Source organism: Octopus sinensis, linkage group LG14 (assembly GCF_006345805.1).
Source record: "Octopus sinensis linkage group LG14, ASM634580v1, whole genome shotgun sequence".
Taxonomy (NCBI): domain Eukaryota; kingdom Metazoa; phylum Mollusca; class Cephalopoda; order Octopoda; family Octopodidae; genus Octopus; species Octopus sinensis.
In genome coordinates, this window is record NC_043010.1 from 43291399 (window position 1) to 43310459 (window position 19061).

The 19061-nt window shown below is 36.5% G+C and overlaps 1 protein-coding gene across 1 annotated transcript in view; it reads left to right on the forward strand.

Annotated features, from left to right (window-relative positions):
- Positions 1–19061, forward strand: part of LOC115218914 (SH3 and PX domain-containing protein 2A) — an 83916-nt gene that overhangs the window by 11155 nt on the left and 53700 nt on the right. Inside the window, exon 2 of the mRNA XM_029788914.2 lies at positions 6697–6777. Within this exon, the coding sequence (XP_029644774.1) occupies positions 6697–6777 (81 nt within the window). The remainder of the gene's footprint in view (positions 1–6696; positions 6778–19061) is intronic.

Genomic DNA, 19061 nt, shown 5'->3' on the forward strand with positions numbered 1-19061 from the left:
ATATATACATATATATATGTATATATATGTGTATATATGTATGTGTGTGTATATATATATATGCCTGTATATATGTGTGTATAAATGTATGTATATATATATATATATGCATGTATATATATAGGTATATATATATATATATGTATATATATGTATGTATATATGTATATATATATATATATTATATATATATATATGTATATATGTATATATATATATATATATATATATATATATATATGTATGTATGTATGTATATATATCATCATTATCATCATTGTTCATTGTCCGCTTTCCATGCTGGCATGGTTTGGACAATTTGACTGAGGACTGGCTAACCAGATAGCTGCACCATGCTCCAATCTGATCTGGCAGAGTTTCTATGGCTGGTTACCCTTCCTAACACCAACCACTCCAAGAGTGTAGCGGGTGCTTTTATATGCCACAGCATGAAGGTACTGGCAATGACCTCACTCAAATGTTTTCATGTGCCACCAGCACAAGTGCAAGTAAGGCAATGATGGTAATGATCACGCTCGAATGTTGCTTTTTATGTGCCACCAGCATAGAAGCGAGTTGGCTGCTCTGGCAATGATCACATTCAGATGGTGCTCCTAGCACTCCACTAGCATGGATGCCAGTCATCGAATTTGATTTCGATTTCACTTGCCTCAACAGGTCTTTGCAAGCAGAATTTAGTGCCCAATGAAGGAAAGGTACACATAAGTGGGCTGGTTACACCCCTGGAATAGGCCACGGGTTATGGTCTCACTTAGATTGCCGGGTCTTCTCATGCACAGCATATTTCCAAAGGTCTCAGTCACTAGTCATTGCCTCAGTGAGGCCTAATGTTCGAAGGTTATGCTTCACCACCTCATCCCAGGTCTTCCTAGGTCTACCTCTTCCACAGGTTCCCTCAACTGCTAGGGTGTGGCATTTTCTCACACAGCTATCCACATCCATTCTTGCCACATGACCATACCAGCGCAGTCATCTCTCTTGCACACCACATCTGATGCTTCTTTGGTCCAACTTTTCTCTCAAGGTACTTACACTCTATCGAGTATGCACACTGACATTACACATCCAGCAGTGCATACTGGCTTCATTCCTTGCGAGCTTATGCATGTCCTCAGCAGTCATGGCCCATTTTTCACTGTCATGTAGAATGGCTGTTCGTACACATGCGTCATACAGTCTACCTTTTACTTTGAGCGAGAGACCCTTTGTCACTAGCAGAGGTAAGAGCTCTTTGAAGTTTGCCCATATATGTCCCCCCACCGTCCGTTGGATGGTTTGTATAGGTGAAGAGGGTTATCTTAAGTTGTGGTAATGTTTGGTTATTGTATGGGGTTGTTACTTTTGGTTAGGGCATTAAAGATTCCTGAGACATTAAAACTGTTGACTGTTTCTTCTAAATAAGGAAAATGGGTTGGTAGTGAATCTTAACACAGTGAACCTTTTCAAATTTGTCATGAGGCCTATAAAATGAAGGAAAGCTTTGCAGCCTACAATATATACAACTTCCAGTGGAATCGGACATCATAATTAACCTTAAACTTTTTGCACTCAAACACTTTCACATTAGGATAAGCACAATGTACTCTTCCATATTACATACCTCATGTTGACACCTATACATCAGCCTGAACACTATTTTATCTCCAAAGTGAATATTGCAAGTAATATTTAAGCAATAAACAGTTCTTTGTCTTTTGCATTTGATGACTGTTGCTTTAAGTATTTTATTTCGATTTTCACTGGCATCGTGGTAAGAACTACGGGATAAGTAACATTAGTTTTGAATAAAAATATAAATGGAAGTTTTAATCACCCAATAGACAGGCAAACAGAAACTGCTACTCAATAAAGGTGCAAAAATGCTTAAGGAAGTCTCTCTTCTCTCAAAACCTGACACAAAAAGAGTTGAAACTTGGAGGTGAAATAACACAATGTGCAATAAAATAATATAAGGTATATTCTTTGCAAATCAATTTTATCTCAAAAATTGAACAATATCGCTTATTTTTTAAAGTTGGATGAGAAACGTTAGGCAAGGTTGTAGATGTAAACCCCTAAATTCTTCACTTTTTATAAGCAATTAATTAGTCTTTTCTACTTTCAATTGAATTTTGTTGAGCATATCTTCAGAAAATTGAGTAATCACCAGTTATTTGTTTGCTTTATTTTCACTTCTCTGCTCACTTAAAGTAACTGCCTTTTCCTAGTAGTTTTTCATGACAGCTGGTTTATTGCACGAAAAACAGCCATAAGAACACATTTGACCGCGAATGTACGTGGTTGATTACAGTTAATTAAGGTTAGAGTGATATTGATTTTTTTTAGCTGCTTACAAACGTGAAAATGCAGAAATGATTACAGTTGTTTGTGGTCTAATATTTAAATCAAAATGAGACTATTTACAAATAGCAAGCTTTATTTACATATACCTGTCATTTAAATCTGAAAACGTAGAAATGAATTGTTTAGAATGTCAGTTAATGAACAGGAAGGGAGAAGAAATAGGACAAAAAGATTACAAAAATAGCGATTCTCACTTCGAGACAGATGATTTTGAAAATCGTTTTAGATTACAGAATGCCCTGCTCTCTCATGTATCCATGTTTAAAATTTCAGCGTGATCGGATGAATACTTGAGTTATAAACACACAAAAAACGCACAGAACAGAATTTATATATTAGATATGGGTATATATATATATATACGATGATGATGATGATGATACACACACACACACACACACACACACACATATATATACATACATATATAGAGCAATAAGAAAATGGAGGGGATCAATAGGTGGTATTCATCAACTTTTAGACATTATAATATGTCAATTTATTTATTTACTAAAAGGACTATTATAACAATATACATACATGTATAACATATTATGCTTTACATATATAATATATAAAAAATAAAAATATCAGTAATTATTAAAATATATAAAATATAGCAATAGCAATTGGGATAATATCTTACAGCTGTTTCAAACAAGAGTCAAAAATGCCTCATTTTACTTTTATCCCTCCAGTGGACTGAAGTAATTAGTAGATGAAATTGAGGTACTTGGGTGTTTCTCTAGGCTTCGTCAGAGATTTTAGAAAGTACATAAGGTTAAGTTATAAATATAAATACACACACATATACATACTTTTACATATACATACATATACATAAATACATACACCTACACTTAAATATACATGCATATGTGCATGTATATGCATACAAACGAATCAATTATCATTATTATTATTATTATTATTATTATTATTATTATTATTATTATTATTATTATTAGATTCAAATTAGATAAAATTTAAACAGAGGTATGAGAAAGTTATAAGAGGAGTAATATTATAATTTATAAAATCAATATATCTTAAAATTATTCTAGTTATTTAAGAATGAAACTGTATATACATGAGGAGCAGACATATATATACACACTTACACATGCATACATATATATATAATCTAAGAATTTATCAAGTAGTTAGTGTGAAAAACCTCATAAGAGAAAAAACCCATAAATTTTTCTCTTAAATATATTTATTTATATTATATATAGGACATTACTATGCCACATGCTAGGAGGGACTCTTAAAGTCAAAACTACCAAAATAAATAAACACATAGTATTGAATGCGAGGGAATGCAACTCTCGAAGCGAGCCTTTTAAAAACAGAATTCAGCTGCAAATCACATGATTCATAATTAGTACAGAAATGCACTAATTTCTCTTATGAGGTTTTTCACGCTAACTACTTGATAAATTCTTATAAAGATTTTTTGTAAGTAGTATTTATGTTATCATTATTACTACTATTATCATTCAAAATCACTATACATTTATATACTACGTCCTCAACATTGCATTTATTATTAAATTTACATGTAGTCTTATTTCTACAATTACAATCAATTGTATTCTGGTCTCCATTGGAGGTATTACTTAATTTATTATTGTAAAACTTATTCAATTTAAATTTATTAAAGGATGAAATGATACTGCCAATATTATTAGTGGTAGAATAACCAACTCCAAATTTATTGCTAGAAAAAATGTCCTTATATTTATTGTTGTCTTTAATAAATGTCTTAATTATATTTAAAATCTCTTTAATAATGTTAGTTTTAACCTGTATCTCAGGGAATTATTGGCCACATTTTATTCTTATTATTAATATGAGGTTTATTTTTCATATTACTACCTACATCGGGTTTCAGATGATTCTTAATGTTGTGTTTATTATTATAGACGGTGTATGCATAATTTAAATTATCTTTTAAATTATAATTATATTTAGAATTGTTGAAAAATTTAATATTATTATATCCCGCCTTATGAAGCACTTCATTATAATATGGTGCATGTTTATTGAATATCTCATAGTTGGAAGAAAATGTTGAGGACATAGTGTATAAATGTATAGTGATTTTGAATGATGATTTTAAGAGGACATTGGTCACAACCATGGCTATGTTTTTGTCAACTTATTTTTCCTGAGGCACCCCTGGATAGCGGTAAAAATAGCTTTTCAACCATAACTTTTACAAATTTTCATGTCAGTGAAATTCGTAAGTTTGCTAACATGAGTAAAGTCCCCTGTCCTATAGATTAATTCACCCTTCTACGTCTCCCCCAAAAATTAGATTTGGACAAAGTAATCTCAGTGTAGGAAAAGAGAAAGAGCTGATGAGACCCATTAGTAAAATATTATAACTTTTTGGGCCGAAACCTGGCAATAAGAGCTTGCGGATATTCCGCTACAACCATTCAATGATATCGGAGCAGTAACTTTCATAAATCAGGGTATAACTTTTGAAAACTCTTTCTGGACTGAGTCAACGACGGGTATTTCTGCTAGTATATGTATATATGTATAATATATATATGTAATGAGTATCTCTGGATTTACCTGTCTGTCTGTTTGTGTGTCTCTCTCTTTCTATATATATTTATGTACATATTTATTTATATATGTATGTATATATATATATATATATATATTATATATATATATATTATATATATATATATATATATATATATATATATGTATATATATGTATATATATATATGTATATATCACTTAAGGTAGTAATAGTTTCTTGCCATTAAGACATATAGCTAGGCAGCCTTTTATAATGCACCTTGTGTTTCCATGCAGTTTTCAGGCTCTGAGCACATGGTTTGTTCTATTTGAAAATCAGGATGCTGGTACATGAGAGACCACGAGAAAAAATGAGAAGGATGAGGCTAAAATTAGAATGAGGAAACAAAGTGTGAATTCAGTAGACTGGAATAGTAAATATGTTTACACATTTTGAAGAACTATGCTATCTATATTGCAATCTATATTTCTAACTGTGTGCAGATGTGTTTCCTCTGTGCTTTCCAAACTTTGTAAAATTAATTGAAAATGTCCATTAATGTATGTTTTGATGATGATAGGTTGATAGTTGGAGAAGAAGAGGGAAATTTTTGCACATGGTTATCGTAGCTTGGTGTGTTAATTCCAGAGACTTTTTTAGGAGAGATATTTATTAATTTCAAAAAAGTAAAAAAAAAACTCTAACCTCTTTCAAAGTAGCATACTCTGACTTCAATGCATTTGTTATATTGCTCCAACTACTTTGTGATGGCCCCATGTAAGTCCTCCAAACTGAAAGTATCTAAGATTGTTGTTGAGGAACAACAAAAAGTCACTGAGAGCAAGATCTGGACTGTACAGAGGGGAATGGGCTGTTTTGATGCCCATCTTTGTCAAGTAGTTGCTTACCAGTATAACTAGTGCATTGTCCTGGTGCAGGTGCTCTGGTCCTTTGCAAAAAAATCTCCTTCTGAATTCCCTTAAAACCTTCACAAATTATTCTTTGTTTACTGTCTGACCAAAGGGAACGCAATGAATGTAGACAATGCCCTTGCTGTCAAAAAGTGAATCATCTTGAGCTTCTCAGTGGACTTGCTTTGTCTGGCTCCTTGTGCAAATGGAAGACAGATGCTTGACTCATACAAATTAATCCATTGATTATATCCATCAACATTTTGTCATCACAGTATCACTATTCTCTTTTCATTACCACTAACATATGGACTACCATTTCACTTTTTCCCATGATCACTACTATCGTCATCATCCAACATCATTATCATTACAAATAGAATTTCCATCACCACCACTACTCCAGCCAGTCAATTATTGGAGTATTCAAATATTAGTATAACCATATTAGGTAACATTAAAGACTCTATATGGTAACTCAGTGAAATGTTGACCTTAAAAGTTATTAGTCTAGTTGCATTTTTATTTCATCTATGAACCTTAAATTTATTCTCCTCACGCTCCCACTTTGGGGTTGTTTAGGGATTTATAGTTTTTTTTTGTTGTTATATCTCCATCTGTATTGCTATTGAAATACTCAAGCTTTATGTTCCTATTAGCCTATATATTCTGTGTACCAATTTATATTTTCCCACTTTTTCTGGATTTATATTTTCATATACTTGCTTGTATTTATTCCTTGGTTTTCATTCTATATTTTTGCCAATGTTCCAGCCCTGTATTCTAATCTATATATGTCATACCTCTTATATTTTTTTTCTTTTCACTGTGTCAATTTATAGCTTTATCTTCATATTTGTTTTCTATCATTACAGGTATATGTAATTAATGTTACATGGAATGATGGATCTACAAACATTATATATCGCCGTTACAGTGCCTTTGATCGCCTGCAGGTAAATAAATTATTATTGCTTGCTTAACCCATTTCACTTTCTTTTATTGTATTTGTCTGGAAGAAAATGTTTCCATGATATTCACTGACCCTCCAAGACTGGTTATCTTGACATGGCTAATGCCACTCTTAAATGGTTGCAAGTTAACAGCTGTAAAAAAAACAAAAAAAACATCCCCAGTATGAGTGAGTTAGAAGTGCCTGAGTGGAGGTTATTCTTTGCTTTAAATTCTTGTGTGGTCAACCTTCATTATCTTTTGTTGTCCCTTGTTCTTTCACACTTATGTTTTCTTCTTGTTGACCTTATTTTATTTTTATGAGTTGCTTCTTGTCATTGCTATTCTGTATGTTATTTATTATACTTTAAACTTTTTATGTTCTATCATTGGTATATCTAATCACTCATTTATATTTCTGATTATGTCTCGTTTAAAAATTTGTGTTGACATTTTGTAACCAAATGGCTACTTTTTCTTTTCTAATCTTGCATCTGATAGTACTGTAACTTTTTCCTCTCAGTTACCAGCAGGTTGCACTTTCAGCTTTTGGACTTAACACATTTTCCTAGTTTGGAACTGTTTCTGTATCTCTCCATAGCAGACTTTCTGAACTCTTGTATTACAGCCTCAAGAACAGTAATTAGCTGCTGTTGTTGTTGTTGTTGTTGTTCTTGTTGTTGTTGTTGTTGTTGTTCTTCTTCTTCTTCTTCTTCTTCTTCTCCCCCCCCACTCCTCCTCTTCCATAAAGAGCTTCTTTTACATCTTCGGATGGAATTTCAAAGTTCAATTCCTTTGCAATGTTTATGGTCGTGTCAGTTTCTTTTCGAAGATTATCAAATCCTTCAAAATTGTCAATTAATTTGGACCACAGATTTTTCTAAATTCCATTCATGTTCTTTATGGTGATTTTATCCCATGCTTTCTTTATCAATTTTATTGTATCAAGGACGTTTAAACTCTTCCAAAATTCTTGTATCATAGGACCATTTTCTCTATCAGTCACTTCGATGAATCTTTCAAAGGTGAAACAGAGATAATAAGATTTAAACGATGAAATGGCTCCTTGATCCATAGGCTGCAATAAGGATGTTGTATTGGGTGGTAAAAAAAAAAAACATTAATATTTTAATGGTGATGCTTTAAAAATGCAATATGACTAGGAGCACTATCCATTATCAAAAGAATCTTGAAAATAATTTTTTTATCGTTACAATATTTTTCTAGTTTGGGAACAAAATGATTAGAAAACCAATCTTCAAATAGGTGTTATGCTTCCAGATTACAAGAAGTTTTGTCTTACCAATTCCTTTAAAAGCATGGGGTTTTCATATCAATAAATAAGCATGGGCTTGAGTTTGCAGTCCCCTTTACAGTTTCCTCCCAGAAGCAATATTCTCCTATCTATTGCAGCTTTGAATCCTGGCATTGAAGATTCTCCTCTCGCAATAAACATCCTTGAAGGCATTCATTTCCAAAATAGGCCTGCTTCATCCACATTAAATATTTGAGACAGTATAAAACATCCTTCTTCAATCAAATCTTCTAAGTGGCAGGGAAAAGTTTCTGTAGGTTTTTGATCTGTGCTAGACGGTGGCTTGTTCACTTTTTGAAATGATTGAACCAACTATTGCTCACTACAAATGTTTCATTTGAGTTATCTGATTTATCTTTAAGCAAATTAAAAAGGGAAATTGCTTTACTACATGTTATAGCCTGACTAAGTGGCATATGAAGTCTATGAATTTGATCATTAATCCAAGCTGTCAAAAGTTTTTCTGTGCGTGAAATGAAGTTTTCATCATCTTTTCTTTATAATCAAATTGAATTTAGACCAGATCTGTGAATGATGCAAAGTCCCCTATCAATCCATAGTAACATGGTGGTGGAACAATATTGTTGACAGGGCTATTAGGGATGTCTTGCAAACAACTTGCACATGCAAGTGCTACCAGTCAAAAACTCCGCACACCGGAAGCCAGAAAGTGTATGGGGTCATCAGGAGAGAATGCGCGCCGTTTCGGGGCCTACCTCTCAACGGCATCAATGCGCACCGGCCCCCCTCACTGATATGAGGCCCCGCTTGCTAGATCAACTGGTTATCAAATAAAGCTCAATATTCTTCTAGCCATCGCTCATTGTCTCTTTTTTACCAAATCCAGTGGCTAGCCTTCTCCACTTTAGTTTGGATATCGGTCATGGTGGTATTGACTTTACAATGAGTTAGGCCTAACGATAACAACAGTCGTCTCACACTGTATCCAACAAACCCTCAACATCCGACTTCGATTGGAAAATGCTCTACTTTCCAGCCTGCATCTTCACATTCCTTGAGGAGGTTTACAAAACGGTCAATCTTTCAAGCCCGAAGCTAGGAGACAGGTTTATTTAGCCAGAGGGAAAGCATATAAGAAAAAAATTTGCCAATGCTCTGCGCTGTGAGGACCAAAGACTTTAGGTATTTTGTGTTGCAAGACAGTGTGTGAGAGAGAATCATGATGTTGTAGGAAAGAAATGTGTCCTCACAGATAAATAGGAAGGTAGACAAACCACAAATTCCTTCAGGTAGATGGCCCTGCTTGATCTGTAGAAACGGCGTAGGTGGAAACTCCATAAGATGTACCCAGTGTAAGCTATGGACACATAAGAGGTGCAGCAATATCAAAGGGAGGCTTACTGGGAAAATAGTTTTAGTATGTGGCAAATGCTCAGGTGCTATAAACACTGAAAATGTGCAGAGAACAGCCTCTGTCACATTCCAGGGAGAAAAACTAGAAGTAGTTGATAGCTTCCATTACCTAGGGGACCAGGTCAGTAGCAGGGGTAGATGCTCTGAAAGTGTAGCCACTAGAATAAGAATAGCCTGGGCAAAGTTCAGAGAGTTCCTACCTCTGCTGGTGACAAAGGGCCTCTCACTCAGAGTAAAAGATAAACTGTATGATGCATGTGTACGAACAGCCATGCTACATGGCAGTGAAATATGGGCTGTGACTGCTGAGGACATGCGTAAGCTTGCAAGGAATGAAGCCAGTATGCTCTGCTGGATGTCTAATGTCAGTGTGCATACACAACAGTATAAGTGCCCTGAGAGAAAAGTTGGATTTAAGAAGCATCAGATGTGGTGTGCAAGAGAGACGACTGCACTGGTATGGTCATGTGTTGCAAATGAATGAGGACAGCTGTGTGAAAAAGTGTCACACCCTAGCAGTTGAGGGAACTTGTGGAAGAGGTAGACCCAGGAAAACTTGGGATGAGGTGGTGAAGCATGACCGTCGAACTTTGGGCCTTACCAAGGCAATGACTAGTAACCAAGACCTTTGGAGATATGCTGTGCTTGAGAAGACCCAAGAAGCCAAGTGAGACCATGGCCTATGGCCTATGCCAGTGGGTGTAACCAGCCTACCTATGAATACCCCTCGTTCATTGGACAATAAACTTTGCTTGCAAAGACCTATTGAGGCAAGTGAAATCAGAATCAAAATTGCTGACATAGCCGATGACAGTACCACCTGATTGGCACTCGTGCCAGTGGAACGTTAAAAGCACATCTGAACGTGGGATGTAACCGGCCCACTTATGAGTACCCCTCATTCATTGGACAATGAACTTTCCTTGCAAAGACCTATTGAGGCAAGTGAAAACAAATCAAAATCACTGACGTGGCTGATGACAGTACCGTTTGATTGGCACTTGTACCAGTGGAACGTTAAAAGCACATCGAAGCGTGATTGTTGCCAGAGGCATGGATTGGCTCCCATTCAGGTAGCATGTAAAAAATAACTGTTGAGCATGGTCATTGCCAGAACCGCCTGACTGGCCCTTGTGCTGGTGTCACGTAAAAGCACCCACTACACTCCCAGAGTGGTTAGCATTAGAAAGGGCATCCAGCTGTGGAAACTTTGCCAGATCAGATTGAGCCTGGTGCAGCCTCTGGCTCACCAGTCCTCAGTCAAACCGTCCAACCCATACCAGCATGGAAAGCAGATGTTAAACGATGATGATGATGATGATGATATATATATGCATATATAGGACGTCACAAACTGTAAATAAAATGAAATCCGAAAACAAATGAGTTGATTATACAAATGAGAGAAACAAATGGAAAACAGGACAAGTAACATGAAGAACGGCCCTTCATCAGTTGTCAGCTGTCCATCTACTCCTCATTACGAGCATTAAACAACAGTATGAGTACTCGAAGGCAGTTGCTCCCACAAAAGCCAAAATAAAATTTGGGATTTATGGAGGGACAAAGTTGGTAACAAAAACAGGACAGTGGAGACATACAAGGAAACCAAACAAAAACAAAAATGGAGGGTTAGACCAAACGAAGATAAAATAGTGAACACTGGAGAAATATTTTCTTTGACAAGAGAAAAGATAGAAGAAGGAGATAGATAGGATGTGTGCAGTTTTTACAACAGCCCTGAAGGAAAAAGATGATCATGTGAGGAATAGAAAAATGGATGATGGTCACATGTGAGCTATGAGAGAGAGTAAAGGAGAAAGAAGGAGAGAGACAGACAGACAGATAGAAAACAGTGAAGGGGAGCAAAAAGGAATTAGAGAAAGGATGAGAGAGAAAACAATAGGGGAAGAGAACAGTATAGGGTAGAGATGCATCAAAAATATTAAGATATAAATGTATGTGTATATATATATATATATATATATATATACATATATGTATATTTAATGTGTGTATTTATATATATATGTATGCGTGTATGTATATATATGTATGTGGTTATCGGTACATATATATGTGTGTGTGTGTATACATGTGTTTATATTTATGTAGTGCAAATCAATATTGAATTACATCCCAGTATTTAGAACACTATATTTTGGTATATTCAAAATGGAAACTGTGAGAACTCATTATAGACCAAATTCTGTTTTGTTGGATTGTATTGTTAAATAGGTCACAGGAAAATTCAACAGAAGAGGAGAGTTTGTTCATAAAATATTTAGTTAACTAAATATTTAATAATCTAGTTTGTCTGTAATTTTTCTCATGAACACACATCTGCAGAAAGAAATATAAAGTAAAAAAAAATTAAAGTAAAAAAAAATTAAAGTAAAAATTTGAAATAACAAATAAGTGGAGGAAAGAAGGAAGAAGACAAGAAAATTGCTCATTTATGCGTCCTGCTGTGACTGAGGAAGTCTATTCTGGTAAAGAAGAACAGATACTTCAAGGCATCCACCCTGACTCTCTAATAGTTCTACCAATCTCCCACTCCAGATTTATAAATCTTGTGAGAATGAAAGGCAAACTTGACCTCAACAGGATTTGAATTCAGAGCCCAGACAAATCACAACAAATACCACAAAGTGTTGTATCCAATGCTCTGTCAATTCTAATATTCATTTATAATAGAGTTCCTATTGTATGATTTGTGAACCACCCTTATGGCTTCTGCATAAAAATTTATAAGCCTTTGAATCCCTGGTGCTAGCTTACACCCATACAGACTAGCCTTGAACTAGATCTTTCCATGAGTTTAGGTTGATCTTGTCTTTCAAGATTTCTTTCAGTGCATCTTTGAATTTTTTGTGGTCCACCAATACAACATGCTTGGTTTTCAAGTGCTGAATAGATTACATTTGGCAGTCTACAGTCATTGCAGTTGGATTTGCTTACATTTAACAAACTGGAACATTGGCACACCTGAGAACCTATGTTTTGGTAGTTTTATATGGTTAATCTATGCACAGAATGTTCCTTAGGTAAGACATGGAAATTATATAGCTTTTTAGCAAGGGACTAGTACACTATCCAAGTTTCTGCACTATAAGAGAGATTTGAGAAATGAATGATATTGTATATTTCAGTTTTGCTATATATGCAAATAGCTGGGCTCTCCCACAGTCTATGCTACAGTTTTCTAAAAGCTGCACTTGGTTTGCCACAATATAATGGCACTTTTGCATTAATGCAGGCATTTGAGAATAGTTTATTCACACAATTTTTCAAAGATGTCTGCATTTTTTTTTAAAGCTATCTCACTTTTGTTCATTGAGGTACATGCTATGCATATCCTGGAAAAGGCTGATGCAATACTGTTTTTTCATTATAAATAGCTGTGTCAAAGTTGTTGCAGGTCTTTGAAAATTGATCAATATATTCTTGTATGTTGGGATCCTCTGGTGCAAGCAATCCACAATCATATGCAAATAACAGATTGCAGTAACAAAGAAATCCAAAACCATCTTCAAGAGAAAGATAAGTTAATCAAGTAATCAAAATTTAGAATCAAAATCTGATGATCTATGTTCATAAAAAAAAGAAGGAAAACAAAGAGTTGTGAAAAATAACTGGCTCTAAGCCAATTATTTTTGATGACCATTAGGTTTACAGGAGTCATGGGTGAAGGCTTTGTGTAATCTTTGGCCTAGTTTGCATGTGTGTTTCACCATGTGAAAAATGAGCTGAACACATTCAAAATATTTAGGGCAAACTAACCAAATTATTGACAATCTGGTGAAGATTTTCATCAACATAACTCTTGATAACTTATGTACCTTTCTTGAAACTAGTACCACTACAAGTCCTTTAATAAAGCACCAAGGGCAGGTTCAGTTCCTACTGAAATATATGCCTGCATGTGGTTATCTGTACGTACGTACATACATACATACATACATACATACATACATACATACATACATACATACATACACACGTACGTATGTGCATACATAAATACATATGGCCACTTCCCCTGGTGAAGAGTACTGGTCTGCAAGAGTTGTGTGCTGGTGCCACGTTAAAAGCACCCAGCACACACTGTAAAGTGGTTGGTGTTAGGAAAGGCATCCAGCAATAGAAACCAGGCCAAATCAGACTGGAACCTGGTGCAGTGCTCCAGTTTGGCAGCTCTGGTCAAACCATCCAAACCATGCTGGAATGGAAAATGGATGTTAAATAATGATCGCACACACACACACACACACATACATACATTTACACACATGCATGTACGTACACACACACACATGCACACACACACAAACAAACAAACAAGTGCAGATGAACTCAGAGGAGTCCGTGGTCATTCTGTAATGTATACACATGCACATTAAATGTTTGGTGGCATGTTTTCATTTCATTCAAATGAGGCATTGAAGAAATAAGTAACTTAACATCTCTACAGCTTCAAAGTTGGTGGTAGCAGGCCAATGCAGGCAACGGATATAATACACAGTATTAATGCATTCCTGAAAATCTTGCTGTAGGACAAAATTAATTTGTCCAATGATTCTAACGTCGTAAAATAAGATGTGTTCTGATGGAGATTTTGAAAAAAAAGACAACAAACCAAAAAGCAAAAAAAAAAAAGAAGAAGCAACAGCACCACTTTTGCGCATGAAAATAACAACTTCTAAACATACATAGTACAATATATCTGCATAAAAGTATTTGAAGAGGAATATATTTGGGTATAAATACGAATTGTAATTTTATAAGTTAAGTTAAGTTAAGTTAAGTTAATTTTTTGGCTCAAAAAGCAAAAAGCAAGGCCATGTAGGTGGACATGGAGTTATGTACAGGGTGGTGTTCATGCAAAGAGTTCAGGCCATTTCTGGTCAAGAGAGACTTAGAACTGAGCGGTCGTCGGCATCTTCACTATCTCGTCTGGCAGCTTATTCCACGGATCTGCAACCCAGACAGAGAAAGCCCCTCTCCTTATAATAGGCTATGTTCTTTGCACAAAAGATGTTGACTACTCTATGAGAAGTGGATGTGGAATGAGAGTTACTGGAAGGAGGAGTAACATTATCTTTTATCTTATAGTTAATCATCAACATCTACTCAAAATCTTTGATGTTAATGATGTATTAACATGGCTCAGTGGTTAGAGCGTCGAACTAACGACCGTGAGGTTGTGAGTTTGATTCCCTGACCGGGCTGTGTCTTGAGCAAGACACCTTATTTCACATTGCTCCAGTTAACTCAGCTGTAGAAATGAGTTGCGACAGCACTGGTGCCAAACTGTATTGGCCTTTGCCTTTCCCTTGGATAACATCAGTGGTGTGGAGAAGGGAGGCTGGTATGCATGGGCGACTGCTGGCCTTCCACAAACAACCTTGCCTGGACTTGTGCCTTGGAGGGTAACTTTCTAGGTGCAATCTCATGGTCATTCATGACCAAAGGGGGTCTCCTAATGATGCATTATCTCTTTTACACGGCTCAGTGTAGGAACAGATCTCATTGTAAACTCCTCTTCTAATCTTTATGTTACTTTCACAATTAGTGTGATTATCAGCAAAAGCATGCAGACATTTCTTTATAAGTACCAACTCTTAAGTGCTTTTGTTCTAACAGCATCCGCTCCTCGTTAGACTTTATAAGCACACTAGAAACTCAACTAAATCATCCTCTATGACTTCTTCAAATCCTACACCATATGGAAGTGTTACAATATCTTTCTGAATTTGGTATAGAGTTTCTGATGGTGAAAATCTTGTAAAGTCATGCACAGTCAGGCCATATTTTACCAAGTATCATTCAAAGTTGAAGGCTTCATTTCATTCCATGACACAGCTATTCACAACATCCATTATGTTGAATTTCCACAAGTTTTAATTGCAGGTTCATTTTCCCTCTCTAATGTTTTCATAAGTTGTTTGAAAGTTCTGAGATAATCTACTTTGAAGTTAGTTATCAAATCATTGGCTGGAGCAAAGAAGTTGTATTCTTGGTAATATATTCAACTCTCACATAATCAGAATTTACTGGCTGGTTTGGTGCATTGTCTAAAACGAGCAATGCTTTGTTGGAAATTTTATGCCTGGCACTGTGCCTTCCTATAGCAGGACAAAAAAATGTTTGTACACCACTCTTCACAAAAGCTCTTAGTCAACCATGCCTTCTTATTTGATACCAAATTAGAGGTAGATTAAACTTGGCATAACCATTGCAAGCTTTCAGATTTTCACATGTAGGGGCTTTAATTTCATATCACCAACATCATTTCCTCCCCTAAAGAAACACCAGACAATTTCTGGAAGTTTTAAGTCCTGGTGTTAATTTTTCTTCTCAAGATATAAAAAGTCAAGCAGGCAGGCATGCACTTTTAGTAAAGTACAGTTTCATCAACATTATATACTTGTTGCTAAGTGAAGGCGCATGGCTTAGTGGTTAGGGCATTCGGCTGACGATTGTAAGGTCGTGAGTTCAATTCCTGGCGATGCATTGTGTCCTTGAGCAAGACACTTTATTTCACGTTGCTCCAGTCCACTCAGCTGGCAAAAATGAGTTGTACCTGTATTTCAACAGGCCGGCCTTGTCACATTCTGTGTCACGCTGAATCTCCCTGAGAACTATGTTAAGGGTACTCGTGTCTGTGGATTGCTCAGTCACTTGCACGTTAATTCCACGAGCAAGCTGTTCCGTTGATCGTATCAGCTGGGACCCTCGTCGTCGTAACCGACAGAGTGCTCCTATATACTTGTTGCTATCTTCAGCAACCATTTTCTTCAGCTCCTCAATATAATTAGTAGTAGCCTGTTTGTGTCGATACTAGCAGTTTCACCAGTTGTTTATGAACTTTTCAGACCAACCTTTATTAGCCAGAAAGAGTGTTTCATTAAAAGTTTCACCTTCCTATTTTCTGCAAAGTGTCATACAAACCTTAGGCTTTTGTTTTTGAATTACTATTGTGCTTATCACTACATTATGCTAAGTCTAATCCTCAAACTGTATGCTCAAGTGCTGTTCCACTTCAAACACAACAATTGATCTATGAAAAAATACAGTCTGAGCAGTTCTTGAGCACTTGACATAGTTTCTCATTATTGTATTGTTTCTGTGTAGACATTGCAAGCTTTAATGTTTCGGTTAAGTGGCTGACTTTTTCTCTTGCATCCAGCCTTTTTAAAACATCAAGTTTAATATCAAGTGTAATCATTTCTCAGTTTGTTTTTGCACTGCTACCTTCAGTCCTACTTGATAGTTTCTATCCCGGAACCTTAAATTGTTGACAAATCCAGCAATGGCTTCAATCAACTATTATTCACAACAGATATTTAGTAACAAAATGGTACTGGCAAAGAACTATATATTTTTTAAACCAAAAAAATTGTCTTTCTTTGGATGTAAGAATAATGATGAGAAGATGAAAGGGTGAAGAAATGTGGAATGATTACAGTTACTAGGAGGTATACTAGGTTCATGGGCACTTTGTTCCTTTGCACCATTGACATAAGCCATAAAAACCTCACACTCATTCATGCACCTGCACATATGTATAGACACACACACAGTCGAGCTAAAGCATACATTGTTACAGGTATTGGATCATGTTGATGCTATTACTGTTGTTGTTAGTTGGTTATTTGAAAGTTGGTGGTCTTGGTTGTATTGGTTTTGGTATTTGTGATGGTGACATGTATTGTGAGTGGTGGCACAGGTACCCCTCTCTTTCACACTGTTCCCCATCATTCCTGTTCTCTTTCCCCTCTTTGCAAGAGTGTATAGGGGAAGAAGTAAGGTAAGTAGGAGAGAGAAAGTAAGTAGCTCACTTACTGCTACCAAGTTGTCATGTTTTTCATCGCAGTGGAAGTCACGTCGTACATGAAAAATTGAACATTTGAAGCACGACTACACGTAAAGCATTTGTTTTTTGGGAGCTTAGTGAAGTCTGTTGTCCGTATGGTTATTATGTTTTCAAACAAGGGTCTCCACTGGGTTCCAGACATTTGTTTGCCAGTGGTCGTACTAAAAGACTCACATTTTAGTGAGAATTGTGTGTGTTTTCAGGAGGCGTGTCACTCCGAAAATTTTTTGGAAATTTCTATGACTGTGTTTGTGCCCTTTCAAGTGAATTTTTACCATAAAGGATAGGAGTACAGCCAGAGTTGGCCGGAATACTATTTGTGCTACAAAGAACTACCAGTTTGGATTACCAGAGTAGCAGAATTGTGTTGTGTTGTGTTGCCATTTTGGATTATCTTCCTTTGCTCTTTCTTCTCCTGTCTGTCTTTCTGATCTTTTTTGAGTTTCTTTATAGACTTTCATTTGAACATTTTGATTTTTGTTTGTAGATTTTTCTTTTTGTTTTGGCTATCATCATGGCAACTGTGAAATCTGCTTTGGAGCGGCAAATTCTGGCCCCCAAAGAATGGTTGAAAAATCATACAGAGAGAACGGTGGTGTTAAGGACCTATTCCAGGGTCCTTGACATCATCAAGGTCTTCTTTGAGGAAGAAATCAAGGAGGAGTTGGCAGACTATCTGCCAACTGTTAGGTTTATCTGCAGGAGTGCGAAGTATGGAACTGTGCGTGTACTTTTTGACACCCCTGTGGAAGCTCATGATTTTGCGAGCATGCCTTTGGAGGGGGAGAAGATTTTGTTTCTCCCTACTTATGGCAGTAAAAAGATGACAAGAGCCTGGTGTGTGGGCTGCCACCCGGTATAGAGGCTGAGTGGATAGAAGACACTATGTCGGGGCCTGGGTGGCAGCCCTGCCAGGCTCTTAAATGTAAAAATGTTGCCTGCGGTTGATTGGGTCGGGTCAAAAGCAATTCTTACCCTATGGACCCAATCAGCCGATGATCTAGTTTTACCAGATTTTTTAACAATGGCCGGTTCCAGGTACCCAGTGATGGTTGAGGGATGTCCCCACAAGTGTCGCCTGTGCCTGGAATCGGGCCATATAAAGAAGAATTGTCGCCAGGACCAGGCAAGGGTCCTGGAACAGTTAATTGAAAAGGTGTCCCCTGCTTCCCTAGTGGAGGACTAAGTTGAGGAGGTAATTGCCTCAAAAACAAAGGGGAAGAAAAGAAATAAAGTGGGCAATCATTGTTGCCCACCAATGGATCCTGAGACGGTGGGGGGGAGGAACTAGAGTCCTCTGGAGATGTCGGAGGAACTTCACCCTCCCGTCGTAAAAGGAAAAAAGAAGAGAAAAAAGAACAGGGCATTGCTGGCGATGGCATGTCCCGAAACCCCTTCGGTGGGATGTGTGCCACCGGAGGTGGGGAAGAAGATAACCTCATCAGTAGGATGTGTGCCACCGAGCGAGGGAGTTGAGGCCCCTCCTAGTGAAAGTGGTGAAGAATATATGTTCTATCTCAAGGGAGGGGCTATTGACAGTTTTGTGGAAAATGATATGGATAGTCAGATCCTGAGGGAACCAACTTGTATTGACAGCCCAGAGTGGCCTTCGCCACTGGTGCTGGAAAGAAAGTACTGTGATCATATAATTGACTCGTGTAAAAACGAGAATTATAGAATTCTTTTTTGGAGCTCCAGATTGTGGTTGCAGGAATGCCTAC